Below are 23628 nucleotides of genomic sequence, written 5' to 3'. Positions count from 1 at the left end.
GTGTGCGACGTCGTAAATAGCTCAGCCATATTATTCCATTTCAGAACAGACTGCTTCTTTTGTGAAAAATCAGCATGTTGCCTTGGTAATTTTACTGTATATTTCATAGCCTGTAGCTCATTCCATTCAGCGAGTGGGGAAGGCCTTGGTAGTGTTGCACCATAGTACAGCATACGGGTGGAAATATCAGGAGACATGTGCTTACTTGTTGTGTAACAATTAGAACACACAGACACTTGACGCAACCTCACTCACACAAACCTGGGGCGTAGGCCTATTCACTAGAAACCAAACAAGTTTCAAGATTTTATTAGTCGTATGTAGGGGATACGCATGGTATACACCGTCCAACGAAATGCTTATTTGCAGTTTCCTTCTTGACAATGCAATAATAAAAGATAAGAGTACGAACATAAAGTAAATGGTTCAGTAGAATTTAATAAACATTTGAGCATAAGTATAATACAGAAAGGCACAGTTTTTATAGTCCCAATATTTACATGTGTATTGGGGAACGGGGGATGTGGGGGCAGTGTAATAAGAGTCTGGGAGCAGCAGTTGTTTTGTGTGTGTGTGCAGAGAATCCGAGCAAGTGGTCAGTCCAGTTCAAGTGTTAATCATTCTGATGGCTTGAAGATAGAAACTGTCTGAGCCTGTTGGTATCAGACGTCATGTTCCGATACCATCTGTTTCCAGTAGATATCCTGGATCGGTGGAAGCACGGTCCCAGTGATGTACTGGGCCGTCTTCACCCACTGGAGGGCCTTCTGGTCGTGGACAGAGCAATTCCGTGGTGCAACCGGTCAGGATTCTCTCGACAGTGCAGGGGTAGTATTTGGAGAGTGCCCGGGGCGGCAATGCCGCTTTTCTTCAGCCGCCTTTAGGAAGTAGAGGCGCTGTTGCACCCTCTTGACAAGAGTGGTGGTGTTGTAGGTCCATGACAAGTCCCTGATGATGTGGATGCCGAGGAACTTCTGCTGACTCTCGACTGCAGTTCTGTTGATGTGGCTTGTGGTTCCCTCCACTGCTTCCTGAAGTCAACAATCAACTCCTTTGTTTTGCTGATTTTGAGGTAGTGGTTGTCATGCCAGTTCACTTACCTCCCATTGGTTGACTTGTCGTTGTTTATCACGCCTACAACCGGGATGTCGTCAGAAAACTTGATGATGGAATTGGTGTCGTGCAAAGCCAGTCGTGGGTGAACAGGGAGTACAGCAGAGGATTGAGGACTCATCCCTGGGGCACCCCTGTGTTAAGAGTCAGTGTGGAAGAGATGTTGCCAATCCTCACAGCATGAGGTCTGCCCGTCAAGAAGTCCAGGATCTAGTTGCAGAGGGTGGTGTCCAGACCCAGGGCTCTGAGCTTGGTGTCGAGCTTGGAGGAACCAATAGTATTGAATTCTGAACTGTAGTCAATGAACAGCATTCTCACATAGGTGTTTCTCTTGTCCAGATGTGTTAGGGCTACGTCAATAGTGATGGGAATGGCATTTTCCATGGATCTGTTGGAGCGGTAGGCAAATTGGAGTGGGTCCAGTGTGCTGGCCTTGATGTGGGCCATGACCAGCCTCTCAAAGCATTTCATGATGACCGGGGTTAGTACAACGGGGCGATAGTCATTTGTGAATGTCATCTTTTTTTTCTTGGGCACTGGGATGATGGTGGTCTCCTTTTAAAGCATGTTAAGACAACAGACTGGGGACTCAAACAATTGGAACAAATCGGGAAAGGGCATACTTGAATTTATTCAATATAAACTCTTGTATTGTTGCACAACGTATTCCGTTTTGAGTAAATGATTTCCGTTGCAAAATGTTTAGGATTTATGATTACACCCCAGGCCAGCAGGGAACAGAGGTGAGTTAGTGCTGCAGTTTATGCTGACAGACATACAGCATTGTGGTATAAGAGGCCAATCAGGTGTTTCAATCAAGCAGAGCTGCACATTTTGGGGAACTTTCAGAGGTGGAAACTTTCCATGGGAATATATGGGAAATATGCTAATTAATATTAATAATAAATGTGGATGTTTTTTTGCATTGGATATATTTACCATATCATATGGATACAAACAAACCATTTGACCTTTCCATAAGAAGACATAATTGCAAATGATTAAATCCTTCCAATAGAAAAAAACAACCATTTAGTTACAAATTTTACTTTAATTAAAGGAGATGACTTCACTGAACAACAAAAGAAAAGATCACATCTCCCAAAAACGTTTTCAACATACGTCTGTAAAATGATAGTCTAGAAACTAAAGCTTTGGTTGTCATCCTCTCAGGCTTCCATGTCTTCTCCCTGGACCTCCTCAATGTCCAGCTCTTGAACATCAGACTCTGAGGCCTCATCTTCACTGTCACTTTCCAACCTTGTTGAGGATGGCTCGTTGTCAGGCTCAAAAAGCTTCAAATTTGCCCGGCTGGCCACCAATTGTTCAACCCTTGTATTGGTCAGTCTGTTGAGTGCTTGGGTGTGTGTGTTCCCAAACAAGGACCAGTTGCGCTCTGAGGCAGCTGATGTTGGTTGGATTTGGAGGGTGATGGAGGCAACAGGGGAAAGAGCCTCAGATCCACAAAGTCCCTTCCACCAGGTAGCTGATGAGATATGTTGGCACCACTGCCATTTTGCATTTGCATCCCGATGCCCTTGCTTGGAAGTGTACTTTGCCAGACTGCCAAGAACCTTGCCCTCATCCAGGCCAAAGTGGCGAGACACGGTAGTGATGACACCATAGGCCTTGTTGATCTCTGCATCAGCCAGGATATTCTTGCCAGCATACGTGGCATCCAACATGCACGCTGCGGCATGTATGAGCTTCAGAACTGCAGTTTCCTCTGCTTGGAGCAACAGTGAAGTGGGCAGGGCAGTACGAATTTATTCTCTTACATCTGCAAGCAGAGTCTGAACATCAGACAGGATGGCATTGTCTCCCTCAATCCGTGTAATGGCTACTGCTATAGGTTTCAGGAGTTTCAGGCTGCTTACCACTCTCCCAAAATACATCACCAGGTGGATCCTCTTGATGGGGCTGTCCACCATATGGATTTTTACTATTTTAAAATGGCTTTTGGCGAATGTGTGAATTTAAAACCAACTTTACCTCTGTCTTTTTAATACCGTGGATAAAATGGGGTATGCCAGGTGTAATCTCTGCCTGAAAGAGATCAATTATGCTAACAAAGGGTATCATGCTCTGCTGGCACATTGTAGAACAGATGTCCACAGGCAGAAAGTGTACAATGTAATAAATGTGCAGTGTCAAAGATATTGCTTTAGTTGTGTTGAACTTGACAGTAACACGAGAGTGAGGGGGGGATTATTGAAATGTTTTACTAAGGGAATGTTATTTTTGCACACATGCAGCCTTGTGCACTTGATCGATATCTATAATAGAGCAAAAATAGAATGCCTGTTTGTTTCATTGTATTTCTACTCCCCCCCCCCCCCCCCCCCCCCCCCCCCAAGGGTGTGTGTGGTCACCAAGCATTCTATTATAAAAGCCTTCATGGCTAACTGCAATATTAGTGTATTGTTCTTTCTCAAGACCTGTGTCGTTTTCAGTAAAGTCTAGGCAACAAATAACATTGGATTGCTTTCGTTACATTTTTTAGCTGTGAGTTGGGTTCATATTAACCACTTTTTATTTTACACACCGAGACTGGTCATGTAGATCATATTCTTTGTTGTTTAATTATAGCAGAGATGTTTCGCATGTTTCAGTGGGCCCTCACCAGTTTGCTGGTTAAATTAAGTAGTTAATTAGAATCAGGTGGGTAAATAATTTGATACCAAATGAACCAATCAAAGGAGAGATAGTTTGGGCGGGACTCTGATAGAGGTAAGAAACTTGGTCAGTTTGGTGTTACCCATCCAGGTGAATACAATGCACACCATGCCGAGAGGAAAAGAGATCTCAGAGGACATCAGTCTGGGGAAGGCTATAAAATCATCTCAAAAAGATATGAGCTTCATCAGTCCACTGTCAGGCAAATAATTTACAAACGGAGAGCATTTAACATGTCAGCAACTCGGCTTAGAAGTGGACGCCCTTCCAAAATATCCCCAAGAGCCACAAGAACAATAATAAATAGGGTAAAAGCCAACCCAAACATAACATCTAGAGATTTGCAGACTTCCCTTGCTGCGCTCAGGTGACAATAAGAAGAACACGGAATCGAAATGCCATTCATGGGATGGTTGCTAAGAAGAAGCCTCTGCTAACAAAGAACCAAACTGCCCATCTTAAGTTTGCCAGAGACCACCTGGACAAACCTGAAGGTTTCTGGAAGTCCATTCTCTGGACCGACGAGTCCAAAATGGACCTTTTTTGGATTGGCCAAGCCAAAGTCCTGACCTAAATCCAATCGAGATACTGTGGCAGGACCTGAAGCGGGCAGTTCATGCCAGACACCCCTTAAACCTGTAAGGAAGAGTGGGCAAAAATCATGACTGATTACTGGCTATAGGAGATGTTTACTCCAAGTTATCGCTGCTAATGGAGGTGCCACAAGCTATTGACTGAAGGAGGTCACATTTTTGCACATCAAATCTGAGTTTCTGTTAAACTACTTTTGTTCAATAAACAATATAAATATATATATATATATATATATATATATTGTCATTTACTTGGAATGTCTGTATTATGATTTGGGGTTTCGATAAGGATTTTGTTTATTTTGGTATTTTATAACAAATAATGACCAGCACTGTATGTTTTTTTATTTTATTTATCTGGCTTTGTTGGCGCTTCCATATGGTCTATTTCTGATAAGCTACCCAGGACAGGACTGAAAACAGCCCATATTAATATATGTAACCTTAGAAATAAGGTTCATGAAGTCAATAACTTGCTAACATCAGATGTAAAAAAAAAAAACTTTATTTAACTAGGCAAGTCAGTTAAGAACAAATTCTTATTTACAATGACTGCCTACCCCGGCCAAACCCTAACCCGGATGACTTGGGCCAATTGTTTGCCACCCTATGGGACTCCCAATCACAACCTGGAATCGAACCAGGGTCTGTAGTGATACCTCTAGCACTGAGATGCAGTGCCACTTGGGAGCCCAAATAAGATGAGAAGATTCATATAATAGCCATTTCTGAGACTCACTTAGATAATTAATTTGATGATATAGCAATAAAAGGATATAACATCTATAGAAGAGACAGGAATGCTTATGGGGAGGTGTTACTGTATATATATTCAGAGCCATATCTCTGTAATGCTTACAGAAGATGTTATGTCAAGTGTTGATGAGGTGTTGTAATTGTAATTGGTTAAACAAGTTTTTCCAACAGTATGCTAAGAGCTGGCAGCAAGCTGATAGGCCTGCTGTTAGAACCAGTAAAGGCCACTTTACCACTCTTGGGTAGCGGAATTACTTTGGCTTCCCTCCAGGCCTGACGACAAAGACTTTCCTCTAGGCTCAGATTAAAGATATGACAGATGGGAGTGGCTATAGAGTCAGCTTCCATCCTCAGTAGCTTTCCATCTACGTTGTCAATGCCAGGAGGTTTGTCATTATTGATTGATAACAAAAAAAAATCCAAAGTGGGCAAACATAGGCAGAAAATGCCAACAATGAACAGTGAGCCATCGTACTCATGCATACAAAAACTTATAATGAAAGAAAAGCATTGTAAATTTACATTTTGTAAAGTTAGTGCGGAAGAGGTGGAAAAATTGTTATTGATCAATAATGACAAACCTCCTGGCATTGACAACTGAGGTAGCTGACTCTATAGCCATTCCTATCTGAGCATAGAGGAAAGTATTTGTCCTCAGGCCTGGAGGGAAGCCAAAGTCATTCCGCTACCCAAGAGTGGTAAAGCGGCCTTTACTGGTTCTAACAGCAGACCTGCCAGTTCTTAGTATACTGTTGGAATTTTCTTTTGACCAATTACAATGCTATTTCTCTGTAAACAAAGGAACAACAGACTTTTAGCATGCTTAGAGAGAAGGGCACTCCACATGTACTGCACTGACACACATGACTGATGATTGGTTAAAATAAATAGATAATAAGAAGATTGTGGGAGCTGTACTGTTAGATTTCAGTGCAGCCTTTGATATTATTGACCATAAGCTGTTGTTGAGAACTTGTGACTTTTCAACCTCTGCCATATCGTGGAATCAAATCAAACTTTGTCACATGCACCGAATACAACAGGTGTAGACCTTACCATGAAATGCTTACTTACAAGCCCTTAACCAGCAGTGCAATTCAAGAAAGAGTTAAGAATACCAAACTAACAAAAGTAATACAATACAGTATCGAGGCTATATTCATAGGGTACTGAGCCAATATGCGGGGGTACAGGTTAGTCAAGGTAATTTGTACATGTAGGTAGGGTTAAAATGACTATGCATAGATAAAGCAGCAGTGTAAAAACAAATGACCCCCCCCTCCCCCCACCAATGGGGGCCCATTTGTTTAATTGTTCAGTAGTCCTATGGCTTGGGAGTAGAAGCTGTTAACCTCTAGTGACACCCCATCCTGTGAACGGGACCGTTGTCATCATCTGACACTAATTATCATAACACAACAGATATAAATCTTCCTAGAAAATATTCATATTCATGAAAATCACAAGTGAAATATATTGGAACACAGCTTAGCCTTTTGTTAATCACCCTGTCATCTCAGATTTTCAAAATATGCTTTACAGCCAAAGCTAGACAAGCATTTGTGTAAGTTTATCGATAGCCTAGCGTAGCATTATGCCCTGCTAGCAGCAGGCAACCTTGTTACGAAAATCAGAAAAGCAACCAAATTAAATCGTTTACCTTTGATGAACTTCGGATGTTTTCACTCATGAGACTCCCAGGTAGATAGCCAAAGTTCCTTTTTTCCCAAAATATTATTTTTGTAGGCGAAATAGCTCAGTTTGTTCTTCATGTTTGGCTGAGAAATCGACCGGAAATTGCGGTCACGACAACGCCGAAAAATATTCCAAATTAGCTCCATAATATCGACAGAAACATGGCAAATGTTGTTTATAATCAATTCTCAAGGTGTTTTTCAAATATCTATTCGATAATATATCAAACGGGACAATGGTTTCTCAGTAGAAGCGATTGGAATAATGGCTACCTCTGTATTTTACGTGAGAATTTCTCTGGGAGCATCAGGTGACCACTTGCGCAATGAAGCCGCCTACGGCTATTCTTCAACATAAATGCGTAAAACTACATCACAATGCTGTAGACACCTTGGGGAATACGTAGAAAGCGTAATCTGGTTGATAGGGCATTCACAGCTCAATAGGGACGCATCGGAACGCAGGGCTTTCAAAAGACGAGTCACTTCCGGATTGGATTTTTCTCAGGCTTTCGCCTGTAACATCAGTTCTGTTATACTCACAGACAATATTTTTACAGTTTTGGAAACTTTAGAGTGTTTTCTATCCTAAGCTGTCAATTATATGCATATTCTAGCATCTTGTCCTGACAAAATATCCCGTTTTAATTTGGGAACGTTATTTTTCCAAAAATGGAAATACTGCCCCTTAGTACCAACAGGTTAAGGAGCCTTTTGGTCCTAGACTTGGCGCTCCGGTACCGGTTGCTGTGCGGTAGCAGAGAGAATGTTCTATCTAATAGAACTCAGAGGGTTTTCTTTAATGGAAGCTTCTCTAATGTCAAACACGTAAAGTGTGGTGTACCACAGGACAGCTCTCTAGGCTCTCTACTCTTTTCTATTTTTTCCAATGACCTGCCACTGGCATTTAAACAAAGCATGTGTGTCTACGTATGCTGATGATTCAACCATATAAGTATCAGCCAACAACAGCTAATAATAAGTCACGAAAACCCTTAACAAAGAGTTGCAATCTGTTTTGGAATGGGTGGCAAGTAATAAACAGTATTGGAAAAAGTACCCAATTGTCATACTTGCATAAAGGTAAAGATACCTTTTTTTAAAGAAAATGACTCCAGTGAAAGTCACCCAGTAAAATATACTTAAGTAGTTAAAGTATAAATAATAATTTCAAATTCCTTATATTAAGCAAAGCAGATTTTTTTTCAGGTACGAATAGCCAGGGGCACACTTCAACAGTCAGACAATTTACAAATGAAGCATTTGTGTTTAGTGCGTTTACCAGATCAGAGGCAGTAAGGATGACCAGGGATGTTATTTTGATAAGTGTTTGAATTAGACAATTTTCCTGTCCTGCTAAGCGTTCAAAATGTACCGAGTACTTTTGGGTGTTGGAGAAAATGTAAGGAGTAAAAGGTACATTATTTTCTTTAGGAATGTAGTGGAGTTAAAGTTGTCAAAAATATAAATAGTAAATGTACAGATACCCTAAAAACAACTTAAGTGGTACTTTTACACAACTGGTAATGAAATGGTCCTGAACATCTCTAAAACTAAGAGCATTGTATTTGTTTCCCTAAGTTTTAGACCTCAGAGGAATCTGGTAATGAATGGTGTGGCTGTTGATCAAGTTGAGGGGAATACATGACTTGTTACCTTAGATTGTAAACTTTCATTGTCAAAACATACAGTTTTAGAAAGTATTCTCACCCCTTGACTTTTTCCGCATTTTGTTACGTTACAGCCTTATTCTAAAATGTATTGTTTTTTTCCCTCATCAATCTACACACAATGTCAAAGCAAAAACAGGTTTTCAGAAATGTTTCAAATGTATTAAAAATAGAAAACTGATATTTACATAGGTATTCAGACCCTTTACTCAGTACTTTGTTGAAGCACCTTTGGCAGCGATTACAGTCTCGCGTCTTCTTGGTTATGACGCTACAAAATTGGCACACCTGTATTTGGGAAATTTCTCCCATTGTTCTCTGCAGATCATCTCAAGCTCTGTCATGTTGGATGGGGAACATCGCTGCACAGCTATTTTCAGATTTCTCCAGAGATGTTCGAACAGGTTGAAGCTTAGGTACTGGCTCGGCCACTCAAGAACATTGAGTGGCCACTCCAGCGTTGTCTTAGCTATGTGCTTAGGGCCCTTCTCCTATTGGAAGGTGAACCTTCGCCCCCAGTCTAAAGGTCCTGAGCGCTCTGGAGCAGGTTTTCATCAATGATCTCTCTGTACTTTGCTCTGTTCATCTTTCCCTCTATCCTACCTAGTCTCCCAGTCCCTGCCGCTGAAAAACATCCCCACAGCATGATGCTGCCACCACCATGCTTCACCGAAGACATGGTGCCAGGTTTCCTCCAGATGTGACGCTTGGTATTCAGGCAAAAGAGTTCTTGGTTTCTAATCTTGGTTTCATCAGACCAGAGAATCTGGTTTCTCATGGTCTGAGAGTCCTTTAGGTGCCTTTTGGCAAACTCCAAGCGGGCTGTCATTTGCCTTTTACTGAGGAGTGGCTTCCGTCTGGCCACTCTGCCATAAAGGCCTGACTGGTGGAGTGCTGCAGAGGTGGTTGTCCTTCTGCAAGGTTCTCCCATCTCCACAGAGGGACTTTGGAGCTCTGTGACCATCAGGTTCTCCATTTAAGAATGATGGAGGCCACTGTGTTCTTGGGGACCTTCAATGCTGCAGAAATGTTTTAGTACGGTGCCTCGACACAATCGTGTCTCGGACCTCCACGGAGAATTCCTTCAATCTCATGGCTTGGTTTTTGCTCTGACATGCACTGTCAACTGTGAAACTTTATATAGACAGGTGTGTGTGCTTTTCCAAATCCTGTCCAATCAATTGAATTTACCACAGGTGGACATCTCAAGGATGATCAATGGAAGCAGGATGTCCCTGAGCAGAATTTTGAGTCTCATAGCAAAGGGTCTGAATACTTATGTAAATAAGGTATTTCAGTTTTTTTATTTGAAATACATTTGCAAACATTTCTAAACCTGTTTTTGCTTTGTGATTAGAGGACATTGTGTGTAGACGGATGATAAAACGTTTTTTAGAATAAGGATGTAATGTAACAAAATGTGAAAAGGGAAGATGTCTGAATACTTTCAATGTGGCACTGTCATAGGATGCCACTTTTCCAACAAGTAAGTTCGTCAAATTTCTGCTCTGCTAGAGCTGCCACGGTCAACTGTAAGTGCTGTTATTGTGAAATGGGAAAAGTCTAGGAGCAACAACGGCTCAGCCGTGAAGTGGTAGGCCACACAAGCACATAGAACGGGATCACCAAGTGCTGAAGCACGTAGCGCGTAAAAATCATCTGTCCTCGGTTGCAACACTCACTACTGAGTTCTAAACTTCCTCTGGAAGCAACGTCAGCACAAGAACTGTTCGTCGGGAACTTAATGAAATGGGTTTCCATGGCCGTTCAGCCGCACACAGCCTAAGATCATCATGCGCAATGCCAAGCATCGGCTGGAGTGGTTTAAAGCTAGCCTCCATTGGACTCTGGAGTAGTGGAAACATGTTCTTTGGAGTGATAAATCGTGCTTCACTATCTGGCAGTCCAACGGATGAATCTGGGTTTGGCGGATGCCAGGAGAACGCTGCCTGTCTGAATGCATAGTGCCAACTGTAAAGTTTGGTGGAGGATAAATATTGGTCTGGGGCTGTTTTTCATGGTTCGGGCTAGGCCCCTTAGTTCCAGTTAAGGGAAATCTTAACCCTACAGCATACAATGACATTCTAGATGATTCTGTGCTTCTGACTTTGGGGTAACAGTTTGGGAAGGCCCTTTCCTGATTCAGCATGACAATGCCCCCTTACACAAAGCGAGGCGGTGGTTTGTTGAGATCGGTGTGGAAGAACTTGACTGGCCTGCACAGAGCCCTGACCTCAACCCCATCGAACACCTTTGGGAAGAATTTGAGCGCCGACTGCAAGCCAGGCCTAATCGCCCAACATCAGTGCCAGACCGCACTATGCTCTTGTGGCTGAATGGAAGCAAGTCTCTGCAATGTTCCAACAACTAGCGGATAGCCTTCACAGAAGAGTGGAGGCTGTTATAGCAGCAAAGGGGGGACCAACCAACCATGATTTTTGAATGAGATGTTCAACGAGCAGTGTACACATACTTTTGGTCCTGTAGTGTAAATTCAATGGTTGTAAAGATGGGGAGAGGTCTGTCCATAATAGAAATGCTCTGCTTTTTTGACACCACACTCCACAAAGCAAGTCCTGCAGGCTCTAGTTTGTCTTATCTTTATTATTGTCCAGTCATATGGTCAAGTGCTGCAAAGAAAGACCTATTTAAGCTGCAGCTGGTCCAGAACAGAGCGGCACATCTTGTAATTAAAGGGCTAATATTAATACTATGCAAGGAATTATCTTGGCTAAGAGTTGAGGAAAGACTGACTGCTTCACTTTTAGTTTTTCTAAGAAACGTGTTAGAAATTCCAAATAGTTTTGCATAGTCAACTTACACACGGCACTGACACACTTACCCCCCCCCCCCCCCCCAGACATGTCACCAGGGGTCTTTTCAAGTCCAAAACAAATTCAAGGAAACAAAAAAAACAACACTTGTCTTATATTTATTTATAAAAAATGTAGGACCCCAGTAAGACTAGATGTTGGCGTCGGCTAATGCGGATCCAAAGAACTCCTAAACTAATCAAATCCCTTGGGACAAAGCAACAGGTAAACCCGTCTCTGTCCACAGATAGGTCAGACAAGTACATCTACACAACTATTAACAGTTGATTGGACTAGGGTGCCAGTTGTGATGCACACTTTTAGTCACAACTAAGTACCTAATTTAAGTAGATTGATGTTAGATAAAATATTAGAGCAGTACTTGACGAGTGTCCTTCGCTCTCAGTTAGGGGTGGCTTGTTTGACAAATATTTTACATCACAAAGGATCTGAGAGCTTGCTTAAAGTAGAGAGGAATTTGTAGGCTACTTAACCTGTTAATATACAACTAAAGGGTGGAGTGTATCTGACTCCCACCTGACTGTTCTGTATGGCCTAGGCCTGGAAAGGTACGTGAGTGTGTGTGCTGCACGTCTTTGTTCTAGAGGGAGAGTGAGCGTCATAACTACATAGCTTTAAAGATTGTCTCAATATCTGTTCCTCCTTTTAAAACTGGGCTTGGTAGGGAGATCAGACTCTGATTTCATATGCGTGAGAGCAAGCAGAACGTACAATATACTTACATATTTGCCAGTAAGTCACTGTCTTCCTGTAGGAGCCATAATGGCCTTATCTATGTTATTAGATTTATCAACCAGCCTTGAGTTAACTGTAGAATTATACTTTTTATGTTCCAACTGGTCTTTTCCTCATTGGTGTTCAGTCTCCAGAAGAAGTATTCCATGTTGTTTGATGAACAATACATTTTTTTAAATTACATTTTGGAAAGCCCCTATGATTGTTTTTGTAAGTGTCATTATGGGGTTGTAAATGTTTATTGTAATGACTTTGACTTCCAGTCCAGATAGAGGGTGAAATGGATGTTAGCTTTGCTTTCGGGGTGTTGGCTGGGGAAAGAGACTAGCGGCACAACAACAGTCGCCACTGATTTCTCCCCGCTGTGTATGAGAATAATATAATCAGCCCACCCCCTAGGAGAGAAGCCTGCAGGATGATGCCATATTCTGCTGTATTTAGCTTTGAGAGAGGGGGGAGGATGGAGGTAAGAGGGGAAGGGGCAACTCCTGTCAGACCAGGGCTGTGGTCACAAAACGGCCACCTACCTTTCCTTTATTTTGAGGTTTTCACACTGCCGGTTGAAATACAAGGCCAGCTTCCTCTTGTTTTCACTCTCTTAACCACCCAGCTTGCATTTACACTGACACATATACACTCCTCCCTCTCTCTCTCTCTCTCTGCCTGCCTCGCTCTCTCTTTCTGAACTCGTTATTCATTCACTGTGTGTGTGCGTCACGGTGGGTGGGGAGGACAGCAGTACCAGTCACACTTCATCCGTTTTCTCTGTCTCACTCACTCCTGCTTCCTCTTTCACTCCCTTTCTCTCTCCCTTGACTGCTATCCTGGCGCTTCTCTCCAAAAGGAGCAAGAAAGCTAGCTGTGCTCTTTAGTGTTGGCGTCCACACTGGCATCCTTTGGCCCGCTCTGAGGTGAACAAGAAATAAACCACATCAAAGACGAGGTAAGTCTGCTCACTTAGCACCAGATGGAGTACCCAGGAAACGAACCCTAACGTCTTCTCCCCCTTTATCTAATTTTGGCAGGCTTGTTGAGCTAATGGTTTGGGTTTGTTTCCCTAAGTGGGTTTTTAGGTCTTGTGTTTACGTTATCTCTTCAGGGAACGCCTATATTATGTGTCTTAACAAGCTGGGGTAAACACACAGATGTTGTTTTGACTTTGAAAACCCAGTTTGTGTGCGTACAGTAGATAGAGCATCCCTGCCAACACTTCTGTTAAAGGCCCAGTACAGTCAAAAACGTGATTTTTCTGTGTTTTTATATATATTCCCACACTGAGGTTGGAATAATACTGTGAAAATTATGATTATGCACTTTTTTTAGTGTAAGTGAAAATACATTTCGGCCTGTTTTGTTGGTATGGAGTAAATGTAGTTAATAGACCAGTAAGAAAGAGTTTCAAACCTCTCTGCCAATAACCGCTAGTTTTCAGTTCCCCCAACCCCACCCAGACCACTCCCAGACAGCCTTAGAAAAGTTATTGCTTGAGAAATTGTTCTTTGCTAATAAGCTATTTTTGTTTATTTTTGACCATTTTAATTGAAAACAATCACAGTAAGTTACATAATTGTTAACCAGAAATAAATGTATATAGAAATAAAAACATCTGCATTAGGCCTTTAAACATAAGCTGCACTGTGTTTTTTCTAATTGGCTCCTCCCTCTCTCCCTGCGGACGTTTTTTACCCCTCCCCTCTGTCGTTTTGTTCATCATGAACTCTAACCCTTTGAACAAGGCTCCTTTTTTCATCACTATGATTAATTGACAGGCTTCCCATAACACATGCATTTTCCCTACCCTTTCCACTGTGCTACTCTTCCCTGCAAGTCATAAAAGAGGCACTTAGTCGGCGATTTGAAGAGTTATTCCTAAACCAAGATTTATTCCCAGCGTCACAATTCTGTTCTGGGTTTTCTATGTCAATAGTATAGTCACAGAGAATTGTATCTGGTCAAGGTCTCGAGATGGCTGATCATCACACGATAGGTTGATAGTTTTGAGGAAAGATACACTCCCTCCATTCTGGAACGGAGAGGGATGAGGTGATCTGACAGTCTCCTCCCTCCTGGTTTATGGCTGTTAACTGTGTAGCACTGTTGACTGGAATACCAAAAAGAGCTACATTAAATTGGCTTCATCTGTCTGTCCGCTTTACAGTTAGCTATGCCTATATGGCGTTTCTTTCGTGGAATTGAGGTAGTGTTTATCATATATGCACAGTCACTTTAACTATACATTCATGTACATACTACCTCAATTGGCCCGACCAACCAGTGCTCCCGCACATTGGCTAACCGGGCTATCTGCATTGTGTCCCACCCACCACCTGCCAACCCCTCTTTACGCTACTGCTACTCTGTTTATCATATATGCATAGTCACTTTAACCATATCTACATGTACATACTACCTCAATCAGCCTGACTAACCGTTGTCTGTATGTAGCCTCCCTACTGTATATAGCCTGTCTTTTTACTGTTGTTTTATTTCTATACTTACCTATTGTTCACCTAATACCTTTTTTTTGTACTATTGGTTAGAGCTTGTAAGTAAGCATTTCACTACAAGGTCTACCTGTTGTATTCGGTGCACGTGACAAATAAACTTAGATTTGATTAGTGTAGTGCTTGGACTTTGACCCTCTGGTCAGGGTGATGGGAAGTACCACCTTGTGATCCACCACAGTGCTGGTGGAACGATTATTGCTGACTTAGTAGTCACAACACCATGAGGAAATTCTCCTGGGAGTCTTTACAGTAGCAGTCAGAATGCTTTGTTACAATGTGACTGTGGAGTTTAAACGTGTTTGTAGTGAGCTCATGGGATTGGTATGTCTGGACTCTTGAGACATTTCCGTAGAGTGAGGTTGCCAGATTGAAGTGATGGCACTGTCAGATCAGAACTGAAGGACTACTGTTATCGCACATTGTTTTAAAGTGAATCGAACAAATATGAACAGTGTCACAGGCCTCTGCTGCTGTACCGCTCAGTCAAGTTGAACTACTAGATTCTGTTGGATGGTTTGATGTTGCTAAAGGTTGGAATTAATGTCCTGACTGAGATTTTCCTATCCGTAGTTGTGGTTGTTTGCTTTAGTCTAGATACATTTATAGACATGTACAAGAAGCCAAAAGGGTAAAAAGAAATATCCTGAATATTCCGCATTCATTAAGTTATTGGCCTGTCTACCTTCTCTGGTCTCTGACAGAAGAATGGGGTGTCTCTAGTCTCTCCGATGTCCTTTGGATATCTCCACTATGGCTATTGTACAGGTTTATTTCCTCCTCGCTGGTCTGTCTCTTTCTTTGGTGCCTTCGGATGTGGATTGAAAGAATCGTGTTGTGTTCTCCTGTGTCTGGTTAGGTCCCTCTTAGCTACAAGACCTGCCCCTGACACTATACATTCTCATACTCACAGAGGCGTTCGGGGTTTTGACTAGAAAGATTGGCAATGCAAACTGCCCCTCTGTGTGCAATACTCAGATCTCTGGTGGTGAATTCCATTCAGTAAAATCCAGTTCTTCAGTGAGATTTTTAACAAATCACATGTCTGTTCAGGTTTATACACACTTGCTTTTGAGCAGATATGGCGTTTTAGGTAATGTTGTCTTGGGGGTTATGTTGAATATATTTTTGTCAAAGTAGAGGGGCACGGCAGAATAGGCTTAAAGTAGTGGCGGCAGGGAGCCTAGTGGTTAGAGCATTGGGCCAGTAACTGAAAGGTTGCTGGTTCGAATCCCTGAACTGACAAGGTAAAAATCTGTCGTTCTGCCCCTGAACAAGGCAGTTAACCCACTGTTCCCCGGTAGGCCGTCATTGTAAATGAGAATTTGTTCTTAACTGACTTGCCTAGTTAAAGGCTTGGTCTTTGAGTCAGAAATTTAGGCAAGATGCCAAAACAGTTTTCTATTTTCGTTTCCAAGTGGAAAGCGCAAAGAGGACTCAAAAAATAAATTAAAATGTACATTTGCTCATCTTCCTCGCATGGGTACACTCAAACTAAGGACCAGTAGATTATCACTATCAATAGATATCTAACATTTGTCATAATGTTCACATGATCTCTTAATGTGCAAGTGTTACTCCTCTGATCAAGACAGACGATTGATGTCTGAATCTGCCCGAGTTAGAGGCACTGAGATGTGTGTTGTCACCACAGATATGAGGCACACCTGCCGACTCGCCTTGTTTTCAGGTTCCAAAGGAACAACAGCTATTTGTGTAAGAGCTTTCTGAAATTCTTCGTCTCTGGTCTAAATTAGCATGGAAATGAGAATCATACCGACAGGTGAGCACTCACTCAACAACCAGGAAACTCCCTGCCGGTGCGCTGTAAATCTGCATACAATGAACTTTGCCCTATATCACTTGTAGGCGCCCATGAAGCTTGGCTTTTCTGCTTGGAACACACAATGAATTGTGGTTTAGTAAATGCCAACCTCTGCCTTAGTTGCAGGCTTTTCCTTGAGGTTTTCACCTATTGCATCCATAATGTGACATGGCATGTGCATTTTAAGTTCAAAGGCCTACATGTTCTGATTTCTCAGGAATGTTCTCATAATCAAGACAATAGCGGTTTAGCCTGATATCCCCCTTGCCGTGTGGTTGTTATCGGTGTCCTTGAAGGTTCCAGGTGAACAAAATGTGCAGGTGATCTTAGCTGCTAGATTAGATCTCGCAAACTGGATATTCCTTTGCCTCTTCGAACATGTGCATTTGCTATACCTTCCCAGATGAAACAATATTACCGTTTTACTATAGAATACTACAGTACTTACTATAGAATTCTATAGTAAACTGTAGAATACTATACTACACACTGTAGTATCCCTCGATCATGTGTAGTACTTACATGTTGTAGAATGCTGTAGTAAATACTACAGTTTTATCCACACAAAAAAACACTGGTAAATGCTACTATAGTGTCAGCAAAAACACCACACTTTTTTTTAAATGATAGTGAATACTACAGTTTTTTATTTGCATAGACCCTGCCCATTCCCCTCCCCATATCACAATTTGTGCCATCCATAAGTGAGAAATCTACATACCGTATATTGTGTTCCGAAAAGAGTAGAAGCTCTGAATTATCCTTTCAGACCCCAGTCCCTGTAGCTACCTACCTGTTATGGAAAATTATAGCTCTTTAGTATTTCTCTAGTAGGTTTCCTCAGGAGAAAGCCTCTACTTCTATGTCAAAGATAATAGAACAAAACTCTTTAGTATTTCTCTAGTAGGTTTCCTCAGGAAAAAAACACTACAATTAATACTAATGTATTTTTACCATACTATAGTATTTTTTTATGTGAGTTGTTGCTGGTAAACTACTCCAGACCTTTACCGGAGTTCAAGAGAAGTACAGATAATGCCAGTTAACTTTACATACAGATATGTGTGCAGGTTATATGATTTAAAGGCCATACATCTTATAGAAAGCCCTGTTGGTCTGAAAATGTCTGGCTGCTGATTTTTAAGTTCACTGTTACATAATCACTGTTACATAAAAATAACAAGAGACTGCATTCGGCTCATTGAGTACAGATGCTAAAGTAGATAAATGGAATGGCCTGCTATTCAACATACTTTAGAATATTGGATGCTATCTGTGAGAGCTCCCTTTACCGAGTGTTGACCAGCTTTTCTTTGTCATCGATTCAACTCTGATGTGTATGTAAGTCACAGGTTGTCGTTCACACCACATGAGCGAAATCATGTTGGGCAAAGTTTCAAACGGTGTTAAAGTGCATAAAGGACTAAATATTGACATGTACACAAAGCATTTATCTTGAATATTCCCTTTGGAAAACAGGTGTTGCTTGACATTCTTGCTGTATGAAAGACCTCCAGCCTAGTGTTTGGTTAATTGAAAGGGCTTCTTTCCGTGAGCATACCAGTGGATGGGAGCTGAGAGCGAACACTTCCCACTTGAACTATTGTTGTAATCATGTAGGGTCCCTCCGATTTCAACGATGTGTACACTTGACAATGTCTCCCATACTGTTCCCTGTATGCTCAGACATTACTACTGTTCCCTGTATGCTCAGACGTTTCTACTGTTCCCTGTATGCTCAGACGTTACTACTGTTCCCTGTATGCTCAGACGTTGCTACTGTTCCCTGTATGCTCAGACGTTTCTACTGTTCCCTGTATGCTCAGACGATTCTACTGTTCCCTGTATGCTCAGACGTTTCCACTGTTCCCTGTATGCTCAGACGTTTCTACTGTTCCCTGTATGCTCAGACGTTACTACTGTTCCCTGTATGCTCAGACGTTACTACTGTTCCCTGTATGCTCAGACGTTACTACTGTTCCCTGTATGCTCAGACGTTTCTACTGTTCCCTGTATGCTCTGACGTTATTACTGTTCCCTGTATGCTCAGACGTTTCTACTGTTCCCTGTATGCTCTGACGTTACTGATTGTCATTCCATGTTGATTGTGTACTGTGTGTTCAGCTCTAAGGAAGGATATATGTTTTTGCTCTGTGTTAGACACTTTTCTATACTTTTTTCTGTCCCCCCCCCCCCCCCCCCTGTACATTCCAGTAGGCTGGATCATTACCTCCGATGGTGTTAGCTTAGGGTAGACTTTACTCCTAGGGCAGGGAGAGCTCAGTGTAGGGTTTCTCTGAACAATGGATCCCTCTTGCTCCATAGTGGGGCAAGAATGCTACCGCACCCACACATCCCAGCTATTGACCAATAACATTGACGACATGCCCTATATGGAGTTGAGATTTGATACAGATAGGTTTTGTCAAGACTGTGCTCAGCCCCTGTGTACACTTGTTTTATGTTACTGTATACACATTGTAGTCAGCCAATGTGTCGAGATTAGAAGTTTGAAGATTTTATACCAGTATTGATACTTGTAGTTCAGTTGTTGATATAAATTGCAGGTCGCTGAGTTCAGTCCAATTGTCCTTATAACCCTAAGGTAAAATGTGCCAGTCTGTGGAACACCGGTCTTCAGTCCAATTGTTCTTTTATAAACCTTGAGGTTAAACCGTCCCACCTGTGTTATGCTGTTTGTTCCCAGACGTAACATGTTGGTAAATAAGCCTGTTTGATCTCTCTCTTCAGTCAGGGTAGTTCTGTCGACACCTGGATCTCATGAGACTGGTCTAGAACAAATTCAAACTTCAAAGATGATTGCCTTTTGCCTCCTCCCTCTCATGGCTGGGGTCATTCAGGGAGAGCAGAGAGAGAGTGTTTGTGTTTTGGCCTGGTTCCCATACTTGGCAGGCCCAAACTGAGGCGAATGCTGTGGGATGGAGACGCTCGTCTGTCCCATGTAGCCCCTCCTCTCTGCTGTCAGGCCATGTCTGCCGGGACAGGGGCAAGGCATGCTGGGATGTGGGGGCAGAGTGTGGTATGCTGGGTCAGTGATATTTGTTCAGAACCAGAACACACTGTTGCTGAACAAGGATCATCAACTGTAGCACACGCACATTTCCTGTCTCCTTCTTTCATGTCATGAAACCAGATAAAATACTAGCTGTAAAGTGATGTTCTGTGTCATGTTTTTGTGAGTAAGGGTTGATGGTTTTGCCAAATACAACTGTGACTAGATTATTAAATATGATGCAGGCAGTTTAATACCATGAATGATGTTTGGGTAAAATATATTGTAAAGTCAGTACCTAAAGATATTGCAATAGCATATCACATTAGTCAAGTATGTAAGGGATTTGGAGTAGCATATTATTTTACTTTTTATATATAATACATGTAATTTTTTTATAGCGCTTTTCATTACAGAGTTATCTCAAAGCTCTACTGAGTAAAAAACAAACATTTATATACAATAAAAACAACACATTTAGAATCATGGCAGGTAAAAAATAAAAGAAACCAGGTAATGCAAAATCCATAAAAATGACATCATGACTAATTAATTAGATTTTCCACAGGTGATTGGGTGGTGATACCAGAGGCGGAAGCTAGTCAAAATGCTTCAGGACATTGGTGCTAGAGCCATGGGGGTTTATGAGTATCTCTTGAAGGGAACAGGTGAGGTATTTTTATGCCTAGTTAATTACTTAACTAAACCTCTGCTTTGTGTACCGTGAAAGCTGTAAGCAAGTACATCTTTTTTTCTGGTCATAAACCTGTTTTGTAGTTTATTTTACAGCTCATGTTTTGTTTCTCAGACCCGCGACTATGGAGTTACCCACTCATGGGGAGTCCGGTGAACATGTCGGCCATCTTGCTGACCTACATCTTCTTCGTGCTGGTTGCTGGGCCTCGCTTCATGGCCAACCGCAAGCCCTTCCAACTCAAGGAGGCCATGATCACTTACAACTTCTCCATGGTGGCATTGAACGCCTTTATTGTCTATGAGGTGAAACACTATGATGCAAATCTCTTGTCTCTCAAAGATCGGGGTTCTTGATTGGTTCTTTTGAGGGGCATCTCTACAGGACATGGAGCCAGTCTTTTCCCTAGCAGTGTATTTGGTGTTTGGTATGTGGCAGCTCTGTCTGAATGGATTATTGCCATACTTGGCCAGAGTGTGCTGGATAATTGGACCACTAGCTAAATGAACCATTGCCTAGATTGATGGAGGTAAATAAGATTTGAGATTTACATGTAGAAGATGACCCATATAGTCAATATACACTTGCTTATGTTAATAACAGTATGGCTTCTTTCCAATCTAGTTTGACTACCGGTAGCTACTGTATCTGTTTGTCTCAATCTGTTCTCTTGTATTTTTAGTTCATGATGTCAGGCTGGGCCACGACATACACATGGAGATGTGACGCCGTTGATTACTCGGACAGCCCCCAAGGCCTTAGAGTAAGTCCTGAGTCTTTGCTTCACACATGGTCCCCCCCTCCCCCGTCATGGTCATGAGATGCATCATCTTTGAAAGAAAGTATGCAAGACAAGATACACATTCTTAGGATATTCCTACTGATCCACTGTGACAATACTATCTTTAGATTACTATTAATAGGCTGTTTTGTCCAATTTCTCACGTTTGCATGGTGTGCTGTGTTCCCTCACTAGATGGTTCGAGTGGCCTGGTTATTCTTGTTCTCCAAATTCATTGAGCTCTTGGACACGGTAAGACTTTTATTTCCTACAGATTTGCATCTCTTCAGTCTTTCCCACCTGTTCACGTAATGGTCATCATAGTTGTATTTGACATGTTTCTCTCGTTGGGTCAGGTGTTTTTCGTTCTGAGGAAGAAACATGGCCAGATCACCTTCCTGCACGTCTTCCACCACTCTTTCATGCCCTGGACCTGGTGGTGGGGTGTCAGTTTAGCTCCCGGTGAGTCCACAATATTTGGTATTGTAAAATGGTGGGAAGACAATTCTATTTGCAGTAGACAAAGGTATGTTGTTGGTGGATCCAGTGGAATATGGGCAGGGTTGGTTTGAAGTGTTCTGTGTGTTTTACCTCAGGGGGAATAGGCTCTTTCCATGCCATGGTGAATTGCATCGTCCACGTCATCATGTACTCTTACTACGGCCTGTCTGCGGCTGGACCACGCTTCCAAAAGTTCCTCTGGTGGAAGAAGTACATGACCGCCATCCAACTGGTATGTTTTCTTAGTTTGAATGGATGTTTATGACATTGTCATTTCCAGTATAAATTTGTACTATGAGTAGTAAGCTTTTGCCAGGTCTTCGTGGCTGTTTATACAGCATTTTTTTGTTGTTTCTCTAAAAGGTGATCTGTACTAGTTTAAAAAAAAAAAAAACATTTGTAGATGCAATATACTAAAGTAGTAAAAAAAATAGTCTGAGATACCATTATTCATCTGTGCAATAGCTGTGCCACTTCAGAACATTCTTCTCCATATGCGATTTGTTCCTCTTCATTCCACCAACAGGTTCAGTTTGTGATGGTGTCCCTCCACGTCACCCAGTATTACTTCATGGACAGCTGTGACTACCAGGTCCCCCTGTTCATCCACCTCATCTGGATGTATGGTACCTTCTTCTTCGTGCTCTTCTCCAACTTCTGGTACCAGGCATATGTGAAGGGAAAGCGGTTGCCTAAGCAGGACTCCAAGCCTGGCCTCAACGGCAAGGCCAACGGGACCACCATGGTCGCCAATGGCAAGCACCACAAGAAAGGTAACAGTAATGGCACAAGCAACGGTTCCAGTCACCACGAAAATGGCAGTGCCCATGCGGGCAAGATGAAGAAGTCCTAGGGTCTTCAGAAAAGAACATCCGAGACGCGTGAATACGAGATCCCGCACAAACTACTGTGGATTCCAAAGAATGTTTTGGTTATGTTTATTTTCTGATCATTTTTAGTTTTATTCAGCACAAAAAGCTGGGGAAATGACGAGGTCAATGACTTCTGCGGTTGGGGTCCCACATTTCGTTTATTTTTTATTTTTTAAACTGAACTTACTATGGAACACAATTTATGAAGAGACATGCTATGACCTGATATCTCTTTACTGATGTTGCCACCTATGATAAAGATGAGCAATAATGACTATATAAAATAAATCATAAAAATACTGAGCTATATTGTATAAAAAAAAAGGGAAATATTATTTTATACTAAAAGAAAGAGCTTTTGTTTAACAAGTAATACTCTTTTTTTCTAAAAAAAGGTAAGGTTCAAAATTGACACCTCTAAAGATTATTGTAAATAAAGTAGTCAAAAGTTTAGTATTTGGTCCCATATTCCTAGCACACAATGGCCACATCAAGCTTGTGACTCTACGAACTTGTTGGATGCATTTGCTGTTTTTGATTGTGTGTCAGATTATTTTGTGCCCAATAGAAAGGAATGGTAAATAATGTATTGTGTCATTTTTATTGTAAATAAGAATAGAATGTTTCTAAACACTTGATTATGGATAATGCTAACATGATTATCAATAATCCTGAATTAATTGTGAATAATGATGTGTGAAAGGTACAGGGGGTCAAAGATCATACCACCAAGACATGCTAATCGCTCACCATTTCCAAAAACGGGAAATTCGATGTCTTGGCATTATCTTTGACCCTCTGTAACTTTCTCACTCATCATTGTTCAACCAACCCACATCTCTTTGTGTGGGGGAGGGGCCTGGTTCAGGGTTGGACTAGGGCAAACACATAATACCGGTATATGAGTTTGACTTTGAGCTGGTGACATGTGTACTGTAAATTACCTAATAATGCCAACGACACAACCTCTAATGGTAATGACTACCTGGAAATGTCTACAGTATCTATGACGTGTCGAGGCTAATGCCATTCTTACTTCACAGGGCTGTAAGTCCAACAACCTCAATGAGTTGGTAAATGACCTGCTTGTCATGACAGAGCAACATTATGGTGCTTCTTTCAAAGCGTTTTTGTGAGACCTTGACACTGTAAATAAAGGTGGACATTGTCTCCTTACATCTGCTTGGATACTGATCCTGACGGAAAATGGAACTTTATACCTTGATTTCCACAAGCATTTCAAACAATGTTTGACAAATCCTTGTATGATTGTCCTTTGTGTTCATGTTTATTCACCCTAGGTTGACTGTAATGCATTTTGGGGGTAATCGAGAGGAATTAAAATACATCCGAATTTTACAACGTTA

General features: G+C 41.7%; 1 protein-coding gene and 1 non-coding gene across 4 annotated transcripts in view; both read left to right on the top strand.

Annotated features, from left to right (window-relative positions):
* The window catches only part of elovl1b (ELOVL fatty acid elongase 1b), a 35139-nt gene extending 11511 nt beyond the window's left edge, over positions 1-23628 (top strand). For 2 of the 3 annotated variants that reach the window (XM_031822450.1, XM_020480206.2), the window contains exons 2-8: positions 19982-20081; positions 20222-20412; positions 20790-20870; positions 21084-21140; positions 21245-21350; positions 21485-21621; positions 21916-23628. In XM_031822450.1, the coding sequence (XP_031678310.1) occupies positions 20021-20081; positions 20222-20412; positions 20790-20870; positions 21084-21140; positions 21245-21350; positions 21485-21621; positions 21916-22242 (960 nt within the window). In that variant the 5' untranslated portion in view covers positions 19982-20020 and the 3' untranslated portion in view covers positions 22243-23628. Of the gene's footprint in view, positions 1-12915; positions 13015-19981; positions 20082-20221; positions 20413-20789; positions 20871-21083; positions 21141-21244; positions 21351-21484; positions 21622-21915 lie in introns of all 3 variants that reach the window. The other variant, XM_031822448.1, reaches the window with a different exon arrangement.
* Positions 17202-17256, top strand: LOC116374048 (U7 small nuclear RNA). Its single transcript, XR_004209877.1, has one exon. It is a non-coding gene; the product is annotated as a U7 small nuclear RNA (small nuclear RNA).

This window comes from Oncorhynchus kisutch, linkage group LG4, assembly GCF_002021735.2.
Source record: "Oncorhynchus kisutch isolate 150728-3 linkage group LG4, Okis_V2, whole genome shotgun sequence".
NCBI lineage: Eukaryota > Metazoa > Chordata > Actinopteri > Salmoniformes > Salmonidae > Oncorhynchus > Oncorhynchus kisutch.
The sequence above is the reverse complement of the archived record's forward strand: the minus strand, read 5'-3'. Positions and strand labels throughout refer to the sequence as shown.